The sequence below is a fragment of the Pan paniscus genome, chromosome 10 (genome assembly GCF_029289425.2).
Source record: "Pan paniscus chromosome 10, NHGRI_mPanPan1-v2.0_pri, whole genome shotgun sequence".
NCBI lineage: Eukaryota > Metazoa > Chordata > Mammalia > Primates > Hominidae > Pan > Pan paniscus.
The window spans coordinates 121,220,604-121,237,855 of record NC_073259.2 but is presented as its reverse complement, the minus strand read 5'-3'; the positions used below and the strand labels follow the sequence as shown (position 1 = coordinate 121,237,855).

Genomic DNA, 17,252 nt, shown 5'->3' with positions numbered 1-17,252 from the left:
AGCCACCACACCTGGCCAATAGTTTGGGCTTTACTGTGGGTTAGATGCTATGCTCAGCACTCTATAGTATCTAAATTAATCCCTAAGACAGCCCTGTGGGGGGTGGATGGTACTAGGGAAAAGTACCAAGAGTAATATAAAAAGTACCCTTGGGTTCTTCAATTCAAAGCAACAAACACTAGCATCTTGTCCTCCCTGCTTCCGGTCATTTTATTTTCCATTTTAAATAATTTATTTTCCATTCAAAGAAATGTATTTTCTTAATGTAGAGCAATGCTGTTTCAAAAACCTATAGTTCCTTGTAATCCTACATTGCTTAAAAAACTCCTAAGGATTTTGTTAGAGCATGTTTTAAAAAACAGAACTAGGGCCGGGTGCGGTGGCTGATGCCTGTAATCTCAGCACTCTGGGAGGCCAAGGTGGGAGGCTTGTTTGAGCCCAGGAATTCCAGCCCAGCCTGTGTAACACAGAGAGACCCCATCTCTACAAAAAATAATAAGATTAGCTGGGGGTAGTGGCATGTGTCTATAGTTCCAGCTACTCGGGAAGCTGAGGCAGGAGGATCACTTGAGCCCAGGAGGTTGAGGTTGCAGTGAGCTATGATCACTCCACTGCACTCCAGCCTGGGCAACAGAGCAAGACCCTGTCTCAATCAATCAATCAATCAATCAATCAATATCTAAGAAATTAAAAAGAACTAAAATAATGTACATTTTATCTTTGAGCATTTTTAAAAATTAAATTGGACATGCTGTCTTTCTGCACAAATTGATGTGAAGTTACAATAAGATATGATCTCATTTTTTCATTCTTTTTTTTTTTGAGATGGAGTCTTGCTCTGTGACCTAGGCTGGAGTGCAGTGGCACGATCTCCTCTCACTGCAACCTCTGCCTCCTGGGTTCAAGTGAGTCTCCTGCCTCAGCCTCTGGAGTAGCTGGGATTGAAGGCGCGCACCAGCGCATCTGGCTAGTTTTTTGTATCTTTAGTAGAGATGGGTTTTTGCCATGTTGGCCAGGCTGGTCTCAAACTCCTGACTTCAGGCGATCTGCCCACCTCAGCCTCCCAAAGTCCTGGGATTACAGGCGTGAGCCACCTTGCCTGGCTTCATTTTTTTCTTAATTTTTTAAAAGATAAAGGTATCTTTTACAAAAAGTAAAAGTCACTTTTTCCATATACCGTTCTATGGATTTTGGCAAATGCATAAAGTCATGTAATCACCACCACAATCAACATACAAAACATTTCCATCACCCCAAAAAGCCCTTGTGCCCCTTTATAATCAACCCTTCCCTCCACGCCAGCCTCTGGCAACTTCTACATATTCTTTGTCCTTCGAGTTTTACCTTTTGCAGGATATCATACATGAAATCACGGTATACACTTTGTAGCCCTTTGAGTCTGTCTTCTTTCACTTAGTAATATTCATTTGAGATTCATTCATATTGATATGTGTATCAGTAGCTCATTCTTTTTCATTGCCGGGTACATTATATTATGAATACTATAGTTTGTTGATTCATTCCCCAGATGAAAGACAGGTGAGTTGCTTCCAGTTCTGGGCACTTGCAAATACAGGCTGTATTAATGTGCAGGTTTTTGTGCAAACATAAGTTTTCATTTCACTTGTGTAAATATGTCAGAGTGGTATTGCTGTGTCGTATGGTAAGTGTATGTTTAACTGTATAAAAAACTGCAAGCTGTTATTCAAGGTGGCTGTACTATTTTTATATTCACACTAGCAATGTACAAGAGTTCTAGTTGCTCCATTAGGAGAGTTCTAGTTGCTCCATATCCTCACCAGCAGTTGGTATTGTCAGTTTTTTAAAAAGTCATTTTATGGCCGGGTGTGGTGGCTCATGCCTGTATTCCCAGCACTTTGGGAGGCTGAAGCAGGTGGATCACCTGAGGTCACCAAGACCAGCCTGAGCAACATGGTGAAACCCAGTTTCTACTAAAAATACAAAAATCAGCTGGGCATGGGGGCATGTGCCTGTAATCCCAGCTACTCAGGAGGCTGAGGCAGGAGAATCGCTTGAACCTGGGAGGCAGAGGTTGCAGTGAGCTGAGATTGCACCACTGCACTCCAGCCTGGGTGATAAGAGTGAGACTCTGTCTCAAAAAAAAAAAAAAAAGGTCATTTTAATAGTTGTAGTATAGATTATGGTTTAATTTTTTTTTTTTTTTTGAGACAAGGTCTGGCTCTACCACAAGGCTGGAATGCAGTGGCACAATCTTGGCTCACTGCAACCTCTACCTCCCAGACTCAAGCCATCCTCCCACCTCAGCCTCCCAAGAAACTGGGACCTCAGTCAGGTGCCACCACACCCAGCTAATTTTTGTATTTTTTGTAGGTGGGGTTTCACCCTGTTGTCCAGGCTGGTCTTGAACTTGTGTGCTCAAGCTATCCGCCTGCCTCTGCCTCCCAAAGTGCTGAGATTATAGGAGTTAGCCACCACACCCGGCCTAGATTACATTTCAATTTTTGAGATAACTGTAGATTTACATGCAGTTTAAGGACCAATACAGAGAGATCCCATATCCCTTCCACCCAGTTTTCTCCAGTGGTAACATCTTGCGTAACTATAGTACAATATCACAATCAGAAAGTTGGCATTGATACAACCCACTGAACTCACTCAGATTTCACCATTCTAACATGCATTCATGGGTATGTGTGTGTGTGTGTATATTTAGTTCTATGCAGCCTTGCCTCAGGTATATTTATGTGACAACCACTATAGTCAAAATACAGAACAGTTCATCACAAGGTTCACTTAGAGGCATACTGGTCTCCCGCTTCTCCCCTCCCTAAGCCCTGACAACCATTCCTCTGTTCTTCATCTGTATAATTTTGACATGTCAAGGATGTTAGAGAAATGGAATTGGCCAGCCACGGTGGCCACGCCTGTAATTCCAACACTTTGAGAGGCCGAGGCAGGAGGATCGTTTGACTCCAGGAGTTTGACACTAGCCTGGGCAACATGATGAAATCCTGTCTCTACAAAAAAATACAAAAGTTATCCAGGCGTGGTGGCGCATGCCTGTAGTCTCAGCTACTCGGTAGGTTGAAGTGGGAGGATCACTTGATCCTGGGAGACAGAGTCTGCAGTGAGCCATGATCCCGCCAGTGCACTCTAGCTGTGTGACAGAGCAAGACCCTGTCTCAAAAGGAAGGAGGGGGAGGGGGGAGCAGGGGTGGGGGAAGGGAGGGGAGGGGAGAGAAAGGGAATCTTTCATTATGTAACCTTCTGAGATTGGCTTTTTTCACTACCCGTAATTCTCTTGAGATCCATCCTGGTTGTTGTATGTATTGATAGTTTGTTCCTTTGGATTGCTGAGCAGCATGCCATGGTATGGGTGTACCACAGTTTGTTTAACCATTCAGGCTGAAGGACATTTGGGTCATTTCCAGTTTTTAAGAATAAAGCTATTAAGAGTAAAGCTGGGTCAGGTGCAGTGGCTCATGCCTGTAATCTTGGAACTTTGGTAGGCTGAAGCAGGAGGATCTGTTGAACCCAGGAGTTCAAAGTCAGTCTGGACAACATAGAGAGACCCTGTCTCTACAAAAAAAAAAAAGAAAAGAAAAGAAAAATTAGCTGGGTTTGGTGGCACAGGCCTGTGGTCCTAGCTACTTGGGAGACTGAGGCAGGAGCCTGTGAGGTCAAGGCTGCAGGGAGCTGTGATCACATCACTGCACTGCAGCCTGGGCGACAGAGCGAGACCATGTCTCCAAAATATATACATACATATATAAAATATATATACATATAAATTATATATATAAAGAATATATATATATGCCATGAAGATTCATGTGCTACTTTTTGTGTGAGCCTATGCCTTTATTTCTTTGGGATAAATGCCCAAGAGTGAAATTGTTGGGCTGTATGGTAAGTGACATTTCGTTTTTAAAGAAGCTGCCAGCCAGTCATGGTGGCTCACGCCGTTCTCCCAGCCACCCAGGCTGCAACAGAGCGAGCCGAGCACTTCTCCCAGCACTTTGGGAGGCTGAGGCGGGCAGATCACCTAAGGTCAGGAGGAATTCGAGGCCAGCCTGGCCAACATGGTGAAACTCCATCTCTACTAAAAATACAAAAATTAACCTGGTGTGGTGGTGCACACCTGCAATCCCAGCTACTCTACTTGGGAGACTGAGGCAGAAGAATTGCTTGAACCCAGGAGGCAGAAGTTGCAGTGAGCTGAGATCGCGCCACTGCACTCCAGCCTGGGGGACAGAGTGAGACTCCATCTCAAAAAAAAAAAAAATTAAATTAAAGAATTTTTAAAAACCTCTCATATTCTTTTGCATAGGGGCTGCACATTTTACATTTCCACCAGTAAAAAATGAATGATCCAGTGTCTCTGTATCTTTGCTGTGATCACTATTTTTTTATTTCAGCCATTCTGATAGGCATGTAGTGATAGCACATTGTGTTTTTATTTTGCATTTCTTTAAAGGCTAATGAAGTTGAACATCTTTTCATGTGCTTGTTTGCCATCTGTATATCCTCCTCAGTAAAATATATGTTCAGTTCAGTGAAACGCCTCTTGCCTATGTCTTAACTGGATTGTTTTTAACTGTTGAGTTTTATTTATTTATTTATTTTAGAGCCAGAGTCTCACTCTGTCGCCCAGGCTAAAGGGCTCAAGCAATCCTCCCACCTCAGCCTTCTCAGTAGCTGTGACTACAGGTGTGCACCACCGTGCTAGGCTAAGTTTAAAAAATTTTTTTGTAGAGATGGGGTCTTACTACATTGCCCAGGCTGGTCCTGATCTCCTGGCCTCAGGAGAGCCTCCTACCTCGGCCTCCTCCTACCTCGGTCCCCCAAAGTGTTGGGATTACAGGCGTTAGAGACGGGGTTTTACCATGTTGGCCAGACTGCTCTCAAACTCCTGACCTCAGGTGATCCGCCTGCCTTGGCCTCCGAAAGTGCTGGGATTACAGGCATGAGCCACCGTGTGCGGCCGTAATTATTAAAATTTCTTGTAGAGATGAGGTCTTGCTATGTTGCTCAGGCTGGTCTCAAACTCCTGGGCTCAAGTGATTCTCCCGCCTCAGCCTCCCAAAGTGTTGAGATTACAGGCGTGAGCCACCACACCAGCAATTTCTATTCTTATTTTTATTATTATTTTTTTTTTGAGATGGAGTTTCGCTCTTGTTGCCCAGGCCGGACTGCAATGGCACAATCTTGGCTCACCGCAACCTCCACCTCCCAGGTTCAAGTGATTCTCCTGTCTCAGCCTCCCGAGTAGCTGGGATTACAGGCATGTGCCACCACGCCCAGCTAATTTTTTGTATTTTTAGTAGAGAGGGGGTTTCTTCATGTTGGTCAGGCTGGTCTCAAACTCCCAACCTCAGGTAATCCACCCATCTCAGCCTCCCAAAGTGTTGGGATGATAGGCATGAGCCACCACACCCAGCCATTATGTTCTTTTAGAAGTGGTTTTTGCAAATATTTATTGAGCATCTTACCCTATGCCAGACACTGTGCTCAATGCTAAGGATATAGCAGGGGACAAGACAAAACCTGACTTCCGGGGCTTACAGGCCAGTGGAGAAGTCAGAGCAATCAAATCACCCTACAGATATGTGATGGGTTAGGAGGAGAGGCCTAGAGAGCATGCACAGGGGCAGGGAGGCCTCCTTGAGGAAGGGATAAGCCCAGGAGGTTGCAGTGAGCTGAGATCATGCCACTGCACTCCAGGCTGGGTGACAGAGAGAGACTCCATCTCAAAAAAAAAAAAAAAAAAAATCATTCAACTTCCCTCTCCTGGAGCTGCTCATGGCTTAAGGAAGGGAAGAAAGTCCTTGCACAAACCACTTCTCTTAGAAGGCTGGGGCTGTGGCTTCAGCTCTGCAGCCAGCTAATACCCCTGCCTACCCAGGCCTCAGCATTCCTCTCTGTTCAATGGGGTGCTGTTCCCAAGCCCTCCCGCCATGCTTCGGGGTGGGAGTCCCAGTTTCTTGCCAGCTCAGCCTCCTTCATGCCTCTGCCCCTACCTCTTGGAGGGTGGGGACGCTGAGTGACAGCAGGACACAGCTCAGCCGGCCTTGCCCTTGGCTGAAAACCTACAAGCTCTGGAAATATCCCCCAACCCGCCCATCTCACGCTTCCGTGCCTTCCCCATTTCTACTTCTCCATTCCAAGGTGGGGTGCGGGGAGAACTCTGGGGAGTGGGGCTGAGGCAGGAGGAAGTGGGGGTGCCGACTGAAAGACAGACACCTTGTTTTCAGGCCCTGGGAGGAGGGAACCTCGGCAGCCAGCCCGCAGGAGGGGGTTTGGGAATTCCTGCCCACTCCTGCCACCGCTGCCTCCTGTCCCACGTGGCTCCCTGCCCAGAATCGTGCCCAGCAATCACAAACAGGGCTTTGTGTTCCTGAGACAAAGAACAACCCATCACCCCAGCCTAGGCCAGGGCCCGTGACTGCTTTGCCCTGGTCTTGGCCTCAGAATGGAAAGTGCCACTTCCCAGGAGGGGACACAGGCCTCCTGGTTTGAAGGTGTAGGTACACTGGGCAGGTGGTAAATTGGCAATGACGAAGCTGCCCTCCTAGGCACTGTAGGGAGGGAGGAAGTAAAAAATAATATGACTGTTATCACATGAAGAGAGGCCGGGTTCCAGCCCTCCAGGGGAACTGAATTCTGTTTAGCCCGGTGTGCGTGTCGTGAGTCTTTCTTATGTGCCTAGCTGTGTGGGAGGCTCAACATGAATCAGACACTGTCCCTGACATTTAGAAGGTAAGAGAAGCATGTAAATTGCCACGAAATAAGGGAACAAGAGACCAAGGTCACACAGTGGTGCCTCTGGGGCCTGGGGTTGGGGGAGCATCTCTGCCTCCCCGCTCCTCTGTAAGGGCTTCTCAGAGACTGTGGATATACAAATAAAGGACAACTATTCCATTTATTTATGTATGGAGACGGGGTCTCACTACATTGCCCAGGCTGGTCTCAAACTCCTGGGCTCAAGAGATCTTCCTGCCTTAGCCTCTGGAGTAGCTGAGGCTACAGGTGTGTGCCACCACACCCAACGAATTTTTTATTTTTATTTTTTGTAGAGACAGGGTCTTGCTATGTTGCCCAGGCTGGTCTCAAACTCCTGGGCTCAAGAAATCCTCCTGCCTCAGCCTCACAAAGTGCTGGGATTAGAGGTGAGAACCACTCACCTGTACTTGGGGCCGTGGGAGAGGCCACAAGTCTGGAGAGATCAGGGGTCTGGAAGCAGCCACCCCCTCTTGCCACATGGCCTGTGGAGCACATGGCTTGGGACAGTGGTTCTTTTAGAAGCCGGAGGGACCACGAATCCTTTTCTGATGATAAAAGAAGCACATGGGGTTGGGTGTGGTGGCTCACGCCTGTAACCCCAGCACTTTGGGAGGCCGAAGCAGGAGGGTCACCTGGGGTCAGGAGTTCAAGACCACCCTGGCCAACATGGTGAAACCCCGTCTCTACTAAAAATACAAAAATTACAATTTGGGAAGCCGAGATGGGTGGATCACAGCGTCAGGAGATCAAGACCATCCTGGCTAACACGGTGAAACCCTGTCTCTACTAAAAATACAAAAAATTAGCCAAGCGTGGCAGTGGGCGCCTGTAGTCCCAGCTACTCAGGAGGTTGAGGCAGGAGAATGGCGTGAACCCAGGAGGTAGAGGTTGCAGTGAGCCGAGATCACGCCACTGCACTCCAGCCTGGGCGACAGAGCGAGACTCGGTCTCAAAAAAAAAAAACAAAAACAAAAATTAGCCAGGTGTGGTGGCGGACCCCTGTAATCCCAGCTACTTGGGAGGCTGAGTCAGGAGAATTGCTTGAACCCAGGAGGCAGAGGCTGCAGTGAGCCAAGATTGCCCCACTGCACTCTGGCCTGGGCGACAGAGTGAAAGTCTGTCTCAACAACAACAACAACAACAACAACAACAACACAAAAAATTAGCTGGGCGTGGTGGCACATGCCTATAATCCTAGCTACTTGGAAGGCTGAGGTGGGAGGATCACTTGAACCTGGAAGGCAGAGGTGCCACTCCACCTCCCAGTGAGCCAAGATCACTCCAGCCACCCAGGCTGCAACAGAGTGAGCCGAGATCGTGCCACTGCACTTTAGCCCGGGTGATAGAGCAAGACTTCACCTCAAAAAAAAAAAAAAAAAAAAAAGCACATGCTATTTTATGTAAGGAATCCCTCCAGCTCCAGCTGTACCCCCATGTCTGCTCCATCATCCTCCCATCGTTCTTTACTCTCTGGGAGTTTATTATTGAGCTGTGTTACTTTTGTCTGCTTTCCTATTTTACTGAGAGCCCCAGGAGAGCAGTGCGGGGCCATCTTATCCTTCACTTGAACCTTGCTATATCCCTACCATCTAGTACATTGTAGGTGCTCAATACACGTTTGTTCAACAAAAGATCGTATATATTCATACATAGAATATTCTATGGCCTCAGACTCCTACTGTGTATATGGTTGTATATACCTTTTCCTCACCATTTATGCTTTTTTAGTATTTTCTTGTCATTAAATCTTCCTTGAGAACATTTTTGAAAGAGCCATACAGTATTCATTTACACTGATGCCTGTGCTTTACTTCCCCCTACCACCATCTCTTATAATCTTTATTAACCTATTGGGAGGACTTTTACTTATTTATTTATTAGTTTTTGAGAAAGTCTCGCTCTGTCACCCAGGCTGGAGTGCATTGGTGCAATCTCGGCTCACTGAAACCTATGTCTCCTAGGTTCAAGTAATTCTTGTGCCTTAGCCTTCCAAGTAGCTGGGATTACAGGCACATGCCACCACGCCTGGCTAATTTTTATATTTTTAGTAGAGACGGGGTTTCGCCATGTTGCCCAGGCTAGTCTCTGACTCCTGAGCTCAAGTGATCTGTCCCTCTTGGCCTCCCAAAATGCTGGGATTACAGGTGTGAGCCACCATGCCCAGCCTTATTTACTTATTTAATTAAAAAGAATTCTATAATAGAGGTGAGGCCTCATGCTGCCCAGGCTGATCTCAAACTCCTGAGCTCAAGTGATCCTCCTGCCTCGGCCTCCCAAAATGCTAGGTTTACAGGTGTGAGCCACCACACCCAGCCTATTTATTTATTTTTAAGATATGGTGTCTTGCTATGTTGCCCAGGCTGGAGTGCAGTGATGCTATCATAGCTTACTGCAGCCTTGAATTCCTGGGCTCAAGTCATCCTCCTGCCTCAGCCTCCTGAGTAGCTAGGACTACAGGTGCAAGCCATCATACCTGGTTAATTTTAAAATTTTCTGTAGCAGCGAGGTCTTGCTATGTTGCTCAGGCTGGTCTCAAACTCCTTGCCTCAGCGATCCTCCCACCTTGGCCTCCCAAAGTGTTGGGATTACAGGGGTAAGCCACCATGTCTGGCCCTGTAAAGGCCTTCTTGAGGGAAATGACTGATCGAGCAAAGGCAGTGTGTGTTGGGGGAGCAGATTGGGAGGATACGAGAAAAGTCTTAAGGGTGTTGAATTCAGGAACGGTATCTAGAGAGCTATGTGGGGATTCCTGTGCCCAGTAGTGTATTGGTAAACTGACTCTCAAAAACAAATGTAGCATTTGCCAGTTTCCATACTGTAAATCCTACCCTAGTCAATTTCAAGTTCCCACGTGATGTGGCTAAACATGGAGTTGGAAAGTTATGTGCACAGTCGAATCCAGTGCCGATGGGAGCGGGCTCCAGGACGCCCCCACCATGCCCAGGCCCGATTCCTCTTCTGGGATGAGGAGCCCTCTCTCCTCCATGTCTGTGAGCCCTCCCTGGGCCACAGGCCCAGCATCTCAGATCAAGTGGAGACTCAGCCAGTCCTGGTCAGAGGGCCCAGCATCTCAGATCAAGCAAAGACTCAGCCTGTCCTGGACAGAGGGCCCACAGGGGAGGCCGGAGCCCTGATCTTGGAAGCTGTCTATCAGATTTCTCAGCCAGGATGAAAATCCTCAGATTCCCCCAGCTCAGCGATCTGGAACTGCCCTGGCTACTGAAGTGTGGGCCTTCATCCATGTCTGGAATCTGGGGCTGGGCCTGCATTCTACCTGGGCAATGTCCCCAGGACCCAGCCTCAGAGCTAAGCCACCAAATGGGGCTCAGTATCAGGCACAGGACGTTCCACAATGGCCATGACATTTATTGAGTGCTTGTAGTATGCCAGGCTGTGCAAAACACCTGGCACTTATTTCTTTTCCAGCCTCATGCTCATCCTAGAGGTGGATTCTATTAGTATCCCCACTTTACAGATGAAGAAACTGAGGCACTGAGAGAGTAACTCACCTGCCCAAGAACACTTGGCTTGGAAGTACAGGTGCCAGGGTTCAATCCTAGGTCAGCCTGATGCTAAACCCTCTTCTGGTAAACCCTGAGCTCAGCATTTCTTCCCGCTTAAGTCTTTATGAAACACCTGCTGTGTGTATCGCATGGGTATTGCAAGAGATGGTTATGAATTTACCTTTAAGGAGCTTGGGGTTGGGGTTTGGCCATTTCTTGAGCACCTACTATGTGCCAGGAATGATGCTAAGTGCCTTACGCTGCCCTCGAGATTAACTCTCATAATAACCCTGGGAGAATCACCAGCCTGCCCTCTCCCTGCCTAGCTGGATGGTCCCGCGCAGGTCACACACTCTCTCTGGTCTGCCTTTCCCGCTTCGGTCCCTTGGCATGGACTGCCCTAGGCAAACTCCAACTCCCTGCTAGTTTCAGGTCAGAGATTCTCAGAACAACAGGAAATGGCCGGGCCATGTGCAAAGTTTGGGGACTGTGGCCATTGCCCCAGGCAAATTGTGGGGTCACCCTCCAGATATTGGACAGGTAACAGCGCTGGCTTGCTGGAGGCCCAGCTGGCACAGTCTATATCCTTGGTATTTCCCCGTGGGGAGCTGGGGAAGGGTGTTTGGGTATATGACTTCCTGCTTAGCTCTGGAAGATGGGCCAAGATGGCTGCGTGGCAGTTTGGCTGGCATCCCATGAGGGCTGGAGGAACAGGCCCCTTAGGTTCCATCATCAGGGGGTTCCAACAGGGGTCCTGGGGGTCTGGAGGCCTGTCTGCGGTCTTTGCAGGCTCACAGAAGAAAAAGGCTCAAACAGTAGCTTCCACTAAATGTGTGTGGTGGGGGGTGGTGTGGGGCGGGGGGCAGGATTCCCGTCTTAAAGCTTCAGTTACATAGCAAATACCTTAAGTACCATTCCCCCCACCACCTTAGGTGGTATATTTTCTTTGGAGAGAATCTGGGGTAACTGATAAAGATCACAGTGGGCCAGGCATGGTGGCTCACGCCTATAATCCCAGCACTTTGGGAGGCTGAGGTGGGTGGATTGCTTGAGATCAGGAGTTCAAGACCAGCCTGGCCAACATGGTGATATAAAAATACAAACTATAAAAATCTACTAAAAATACAAAAATTAACCGGGCATAGTAGTGGGTGCCTGTAGTCCCAGCTACTCAGGAGGCTGAAGCAGGAGAATCACTTGAACCCAGGAGTGGAAGTTGCAGTGAGCCAAGATCGCGCCCTGCCTTCCAGCTGGGCAAAAAAAAAAAAAAAAAAAAAAAATCACAGTGGGATGATTCCTTTGGGGCTATTACTGTTCTGGATCTAACCCTGGATTACCCCTCCTGCCCCACTGAGGATGTTGCAATACTTCTAAGGCTTGGAGCCTGTTCTGCTAGATCCATTTCCCAGATGGGATTAACTGAGACCCCATCTCTGGTGGCTCAGAGACTCTCCAGGCAGCCACCAGCTGGGGAAGGAATTCCAGGGCTCTGAGTTCCTCATCAGCCTGTCTGGGGTGCTGGGTGGGGAGTCAAGAAGGGAGACTGGGAAGCAGACCATTGGGCTGCTGATGGAGCCAGGCAGGGCACTCCTGGTCTCACCGGTCTGGGCGTTGGCTCCCGCACTCAGTCTGCAGGGGCACTCCCATTGGTGCCTGGCCTTTCTAAGAGGTCTTGGGCAGGTCAACAATGATTTCACAGGGAGAAATAAGTGTGCGAACGGATCTGTTCTGGGACAGGCCCTGCCTGTCATATTATCTCATTTAAAATCAGAAAAATGTACAAACCTGGAGCCACTGGAGCAGAGAGAAAGGAAAGAAAATCTCTACCGGAGTGGAAGGGCATCCTGGAAGCCTTTCCAGGAGAGGTGACGTGTGGGCCGTGCCTCAAAAGACAACAATCAGAATATCAAACACTTTCTGGACGTGTATTAGGTACTTGTCACTGTCCTGAGACTTTTATCTTCATTAACTCTTTTAATTCTTTCAAAATCCTATGACTGAAATGCAATGTCATCCTCACTCAACAGATGAGAAAACCAAACCAAAGCACAGAGAGGTTGAATGGCTTACCCAAGTCCAGACAGCTACCAAATGGCAGAGCCAGGATTCGAACCCCGGAAGGCAAATCAGTTACTGACTGTGAGACCTCCGCCAAGTTATTTAATCCCTCTGAACCTCAGTTTCTTTATCCATAAACTGCGGGTAATGGGGTAACAGTGGAGTAGTGTGTAGTGCACATCTGGAGACAAAAATGAGCTAATCCCAGTAAAGCGCTTAGAACAGTGCCTGGCACCCATGAAGTGTTCAAACAACTGTAGATGACTTTTTATCATCGCTGTAGTGGTTATCTTCAAGCCTTCCCCTCCCCCATCCGGCCGCGGCTTCCTCCCCCGCAGTGCCAGCCCGTGACGTTAGAGCAGAGTCTGGGTTCTGTGTTTAACTGGAAACTAGAACGAGATGGAAGGGGATGTTCAAGGCCCCTCCCTTGACTCTGAACGGACCCCCAGGGAACATGCGACCCTCTCTCTGGCGACGCCTCCCACCCACCACTAATACTTGCTCCTGAACCGGGGGGCGCGGAGGTTGGAGAGAGGAGGCAGGTGTCTGCATGGTAGGCAAGGAGGGGTGGGGGCGGAGAGGTGTGAATATGTTGGATGAGGGACAGGCGGGGGCACAGACCATGTCTTTTAAGCCCAATGCCAACTCACCAGGAGCCAGCGGCCACGCCCATCAGGACGGGGGCCCCTCCCCACCTGGCGGTGCACCCTTGTCTACGCCGCCCGTGCGTTCTGGCGCGCATGACTGGGGTGCCGGTAGAGGGCGCGCGAGGGGGCCCGGGGTCAGGTGGGGGACCCCATTGGAGGCGGGACTGTGGGGAGGTCCCTGGGCCGCCCCTCACGCCCCCTGCCCGCCCAGCCTGCTTGTCTGGAGCTCCAGACGCCTAGGCAAGAGCCCGCTGCGCCCCCTGCGCGCTCCTCCTGCTCGGAGCACGGCTCCTACCTGTAGAGTCCGGACGGGCGCTCCCTCCCCGGGCACCTACACCTTCTCCTCTTTCGGAAATCTCCCGTCCAGCTACCCGGGTCTCGGACAGGCGGCACTGGGACCACGAGGCAGGGAGCCAGGCTTGAAGCAGGTGACATGTAGACGTCCCCTGGTCCAGCCTCGGAACCTGAGCGCCCTTCTGCCTGGAAAGTTTGTGGCTAGGCGCCATGGCCAAGAGCAGCTCCCTGAATGTTCGCGTGGTGGAGGGCCGCGCGCTGCCTGCCAAGGACGTGTGAGTACTCCTCGGGCGCTTCTGGGTGAGGGGCGCGCAAGGCCTGGGGTGGGGCCGACGTCGCCCTTTCCGCGTGCCAGGGCGGGTTGGCAGGAGGGCGAGGGGTTCTTGTCCAAGACTGGTCTTGGGGCAGATCCGCTTTAAAGGGAAGAGAGGCCGCATGCCCATGGCTGTCCCGGTGGGAGGGGGGCGCCTAGAGTTAGCAGATGCCCCGCCTCACCCCCGGGCAGGGGAGGGGGTGTCTTTGTTCCCGGGATGTACTAAAGGGGGTCGTCCAGAGCTGAAGAGGGGATTAGAGGGCCATATTCTGTCAGATCTGGGAGGGGAGAAAGCGGGGGGTCTCTTCCTTAGTCCAGGCAGATGTTGGAGGTGGCTCCTCCAGGCCTGGGTGGGGGCCTAGCAAGGGAACCCTGGGGAGGACCCTTGGAGAGGGCCTGGGATCAGATGAGCCCTAACATCCTGTGTGGATCTGGTGCTTAGGTTTGCAGAGTGTCACCAGGTGGCCCTCCAGGGTCCTTTTGACCCCAAGCCCTGAGCTCCCCAGTCTTGTGGCTCCCAGCCTCGTGTGGGCCTTCCCTGGGTGCTGAGCTGCTTGAAGAGCCAATTCCTTGCTGCGACCCCCTCCCCAGCCAGGTGCAATGGGACTGGGGGACCCTACGGCTCCCTTCACTACCAGTCCCAAGCTATGCTTCCCCCAGGGCTGAGTCAGCAGCTGCTGAATCAGCAGAATATGGGGGGCGGGTTCCCCCTCCTGCTTGGCATAGTGCCCAGAAGGGGCTCTGAGGGCCTTAGCGCCTGTGACAGGTGTGGGATCCTCTGGAGGACATTTGCTGTGTGACCTTGAACCTGCTTCTCTCTGGGCCTTGGTTTCCCATTTGGGCAACGAGAGCTCTGGACCGGAGTCCCCGTCTGGTTGCCTGGGGTCTCCCATCCAGCTGGGAGGGTGGAGGACCTGTTAGGAGTTCCCCTGTGGCCCAGGTGAGCAGGAGCATGGATTGGGAGCCTTCACCTGTGTCAAGGTTCAGTCTTAGCTCTGCGCTGATTCCCCAAGGTGTGGGCTCCCAGAGAGGACTTTCCTGCCTGATTTTACGACACTCCCAACCCCCAAAACACTGCAGCTGCGTCAAGGGGGCAGCTGTTGAGAGCAATTTTTGCCACCCTTCATCCTCATTGGCTACTCCAAATATACACACCCTGAATGAGAAGCAGAGTGTGTGCTCTGACAGTTCAGTGGCTGGACAAGCCCCCCCACCAGACTCTTTCTAAGATGTCCCCTCAGAGGCCCTGGGAATGAGATGGCCTACACTGTTAGGTCATGGAGGCCAGGCTGGATGCCTGGCAGCTGCTAGGTGGTGAAAGGAGTTCTTTCCAGAAACGGGGTTCTCACTCACTGAGCTCTGGCCCCTCCACCAGCCCTGGGTGAGAGGTCATGAGGGGGCGATGGGTGTCACCCCTGCACCTGGACACTGGCTCACGGTAACCTGCTGCTCTTCTGGAGAAGGGACTTGAGTCATGCCTGATTCCTGCAGCTCTTGGCCAAACTTCCTGCCCCCAATTCCTGGGCCAGTGAGCTATGAAATAGGTCATGCCCTAGAGCAAGGGTGGGGAGGAGTCACTTAGCCCCAGCTGGGGGGGGGGTCCGGCCACCCTGCCTCAGTTTCCCTAGCTGTCAGCACCCTTCTTCAAAGGGGCTCTTCCTGGAGGCTGCTGGGAGCTCCATGCCATGGGAGCCCTTAGGTGGGGTGTGTTCTTTCCCTCTTCTCCTAAGGGAAAGGGCCCAGACTCTGCCTAAAGCATTGCCAGGTTTGAGGGGGTCCATTCTGGCCCAGGAGGAGGCCTCTTCAGGTAATTTTAGAGTTTTTACTATTAGAAATAGTAGCAGTCAGTCACTGAGGGCTTAGTATGGACAGGCCCTGTGCTTAACACTTCATATAGTTCTATTGGCGTCTCTTATTTTACAAATGGGGAAACTGAGGACCAGAGAGGCAGTCACTTGCCTAAGGTCACCCAGCTGCGATTCGAACTCTGACTACTCCATGCCCAAACCAGACTGGGCAGGCGATGGCTGAGGGGCCTGCTTTCCCAAGACTGAGCTGAGTCAGGGGCCGTGGGAGAGGCCACAAGTCTGGAGAGATCAGGGGTCTGGAAGCAGCCACCCCCTCTTGCCACCGTTGCCCTCCCTGATAGGAGTCTGATAAGGCCCTCATGCGTCAGAGCCCTGCAGCTGACTAGTGCTGAGCTCGGCTCCCAGGAGGGCCTGGAGGTCAGGCTGGGTCTGCAGGAGGGGGTGTGTCTCCCAGCCCTCGGCTAGTGGGATCCCAGCCCATCTGACCCCACATTTGTAGTTGGGGAAACTGAGGGGTGGGAGCCTGCATAAAGGAAGCTTAGGGGTGGAGAACCCAGGGAGGGAAACTGAGACACAGGACATTACCAGCCACAGGTGTCTGAAGGTGAAGCCCAGATGGGGAAACTGAGGCTCCTGGGGTTACCCAGTCCAATGGATTTGGGATGGAGCCAGAAGGGAAAACTGAGGCTTGGGGCACTCTGCAGAAGGGGATTCAGATGTAGGACCCACAGAGGATCACGAAGACACTGTCTGTCTAAAGTGTTCAGGGATAGAAGCCAGGTAGGGAAATGGAGGCATTGGAGTGTCCAGCCAGAGGGGGATAAGGGAAGGAGTCCAGAGAGGGAAACCGAGGCACAGGGAAGGGCTCATCCAGCAAGATAGGTTCAGGTTGGAGGCAACTCTTAGCGCCAATGTCCCTCTTTCCTGGCATCCCAGAGGCATTTGTGGATCTATACAAACTGGAGAGACAGAAGGTGGCAGAGATCAAGGGAGTGGTGCTGGGGCATCGAGGGAGAGGGCCATTTGAATAGGTAGAGGGGGCATTGGTTTCAGAACATGAGTGTGAGCCCACAAACCTGGGTCCCAGTCCTATCTCCACTGTTACTCCCTGCTCCAGAGAGAGCACTCCATAAACCCAGTCATTCAGAAATAGCTCTAGAGGGCCAAATGCATGCCAGATGTGGGGGCCGGGGGTGGGGAAGGTGGGGACACAGACTCTCCCCAGGGAGTTCACAGTTTGGAAGTGGCAGGGAGGTGGGGAGACAGATACTAAACGCATAGAGAAATAAGGGAGGCCGGGTGTGGTGGCTCACGCCTGTAATCCCAGCACTTTGGGAGGCCGAGGCGGGTGGATTACTGGAGGCCAGGAGTTGGAGTCCAGCCTGGCCAGCATGGTGAAACCCTGTCTCTACTAAAAATACAAAAAATTAGCCAGGCGTGGTGGTGTGTGCCTGTAATCCCAGCTACTCAGGAGGCTGAGGCAGGAGAATCGCTTGAACTTGGGAGGCAGAGATTGCAGTGAACGAAGATCGCGCCACTGCACTCCAGCCTGGGTGATACGGTAAGACTCTGTCTCAAAAAAAAAAAAAAAAAAGAAGAAGAAGAAGAAGATGATTTTAGGTGGAGGTCATTTTAGATAGGACAGTGGTGGCCAGGGATAGCCTCTCAAGGAGGTGACTTTGGACTGAGACTTGAATGGCAGGAAGGAGCCAGCCATGGCAGTATCAGGGCTAAAGTGTCTTAGGCAAAGGGAACAGCAGGTGCAAAGGCCCTGAGGCTGGCCGGGGGCCTGATGAAAGACAAAGAAGGCCTGTATGATGGGATGGAGGAGGAAGTGAGGGACCTGTTAGACAGCTTGGGATTT

The 17,252-nt window shown here is 50.9% G+C and overlaps 1 protein-coding gene across 6 annotated transcripts in view; it reads left to right on the top strand.

Moving 5' to 3' along the window:
• Positions 1 to 13,405: 13,405 nt before the first annotated feature.
• Positions 13,406 to 17,252, top strand: part of RASAL1 (RAS protein activator like 1) — a 36,003-nt gene continuing 32,156 nt past the window's right edge. For 5 of the 6 annotated variants that reach the window (XM_008957843.4, XM_003832443.7, XM_008957841.5 and 2 more), the window contains exon 1: positions 13,406 to 13,542. In XM_008957843.4, coding sequence (XP_008956091.1) covers positions 13,478 to 13,542 — 65 coding nt within the window. In that variant the 5' untranslated portion in view covers positions 13,406 to 13,477. Of the gene's footprint in view, positions 13,543 to 16,819; positions 16,950 to 17,252 lie in introns of all 6 variants that reach the window. The other variant, XM_055096208.2, reaches the window with a different exon arrangement.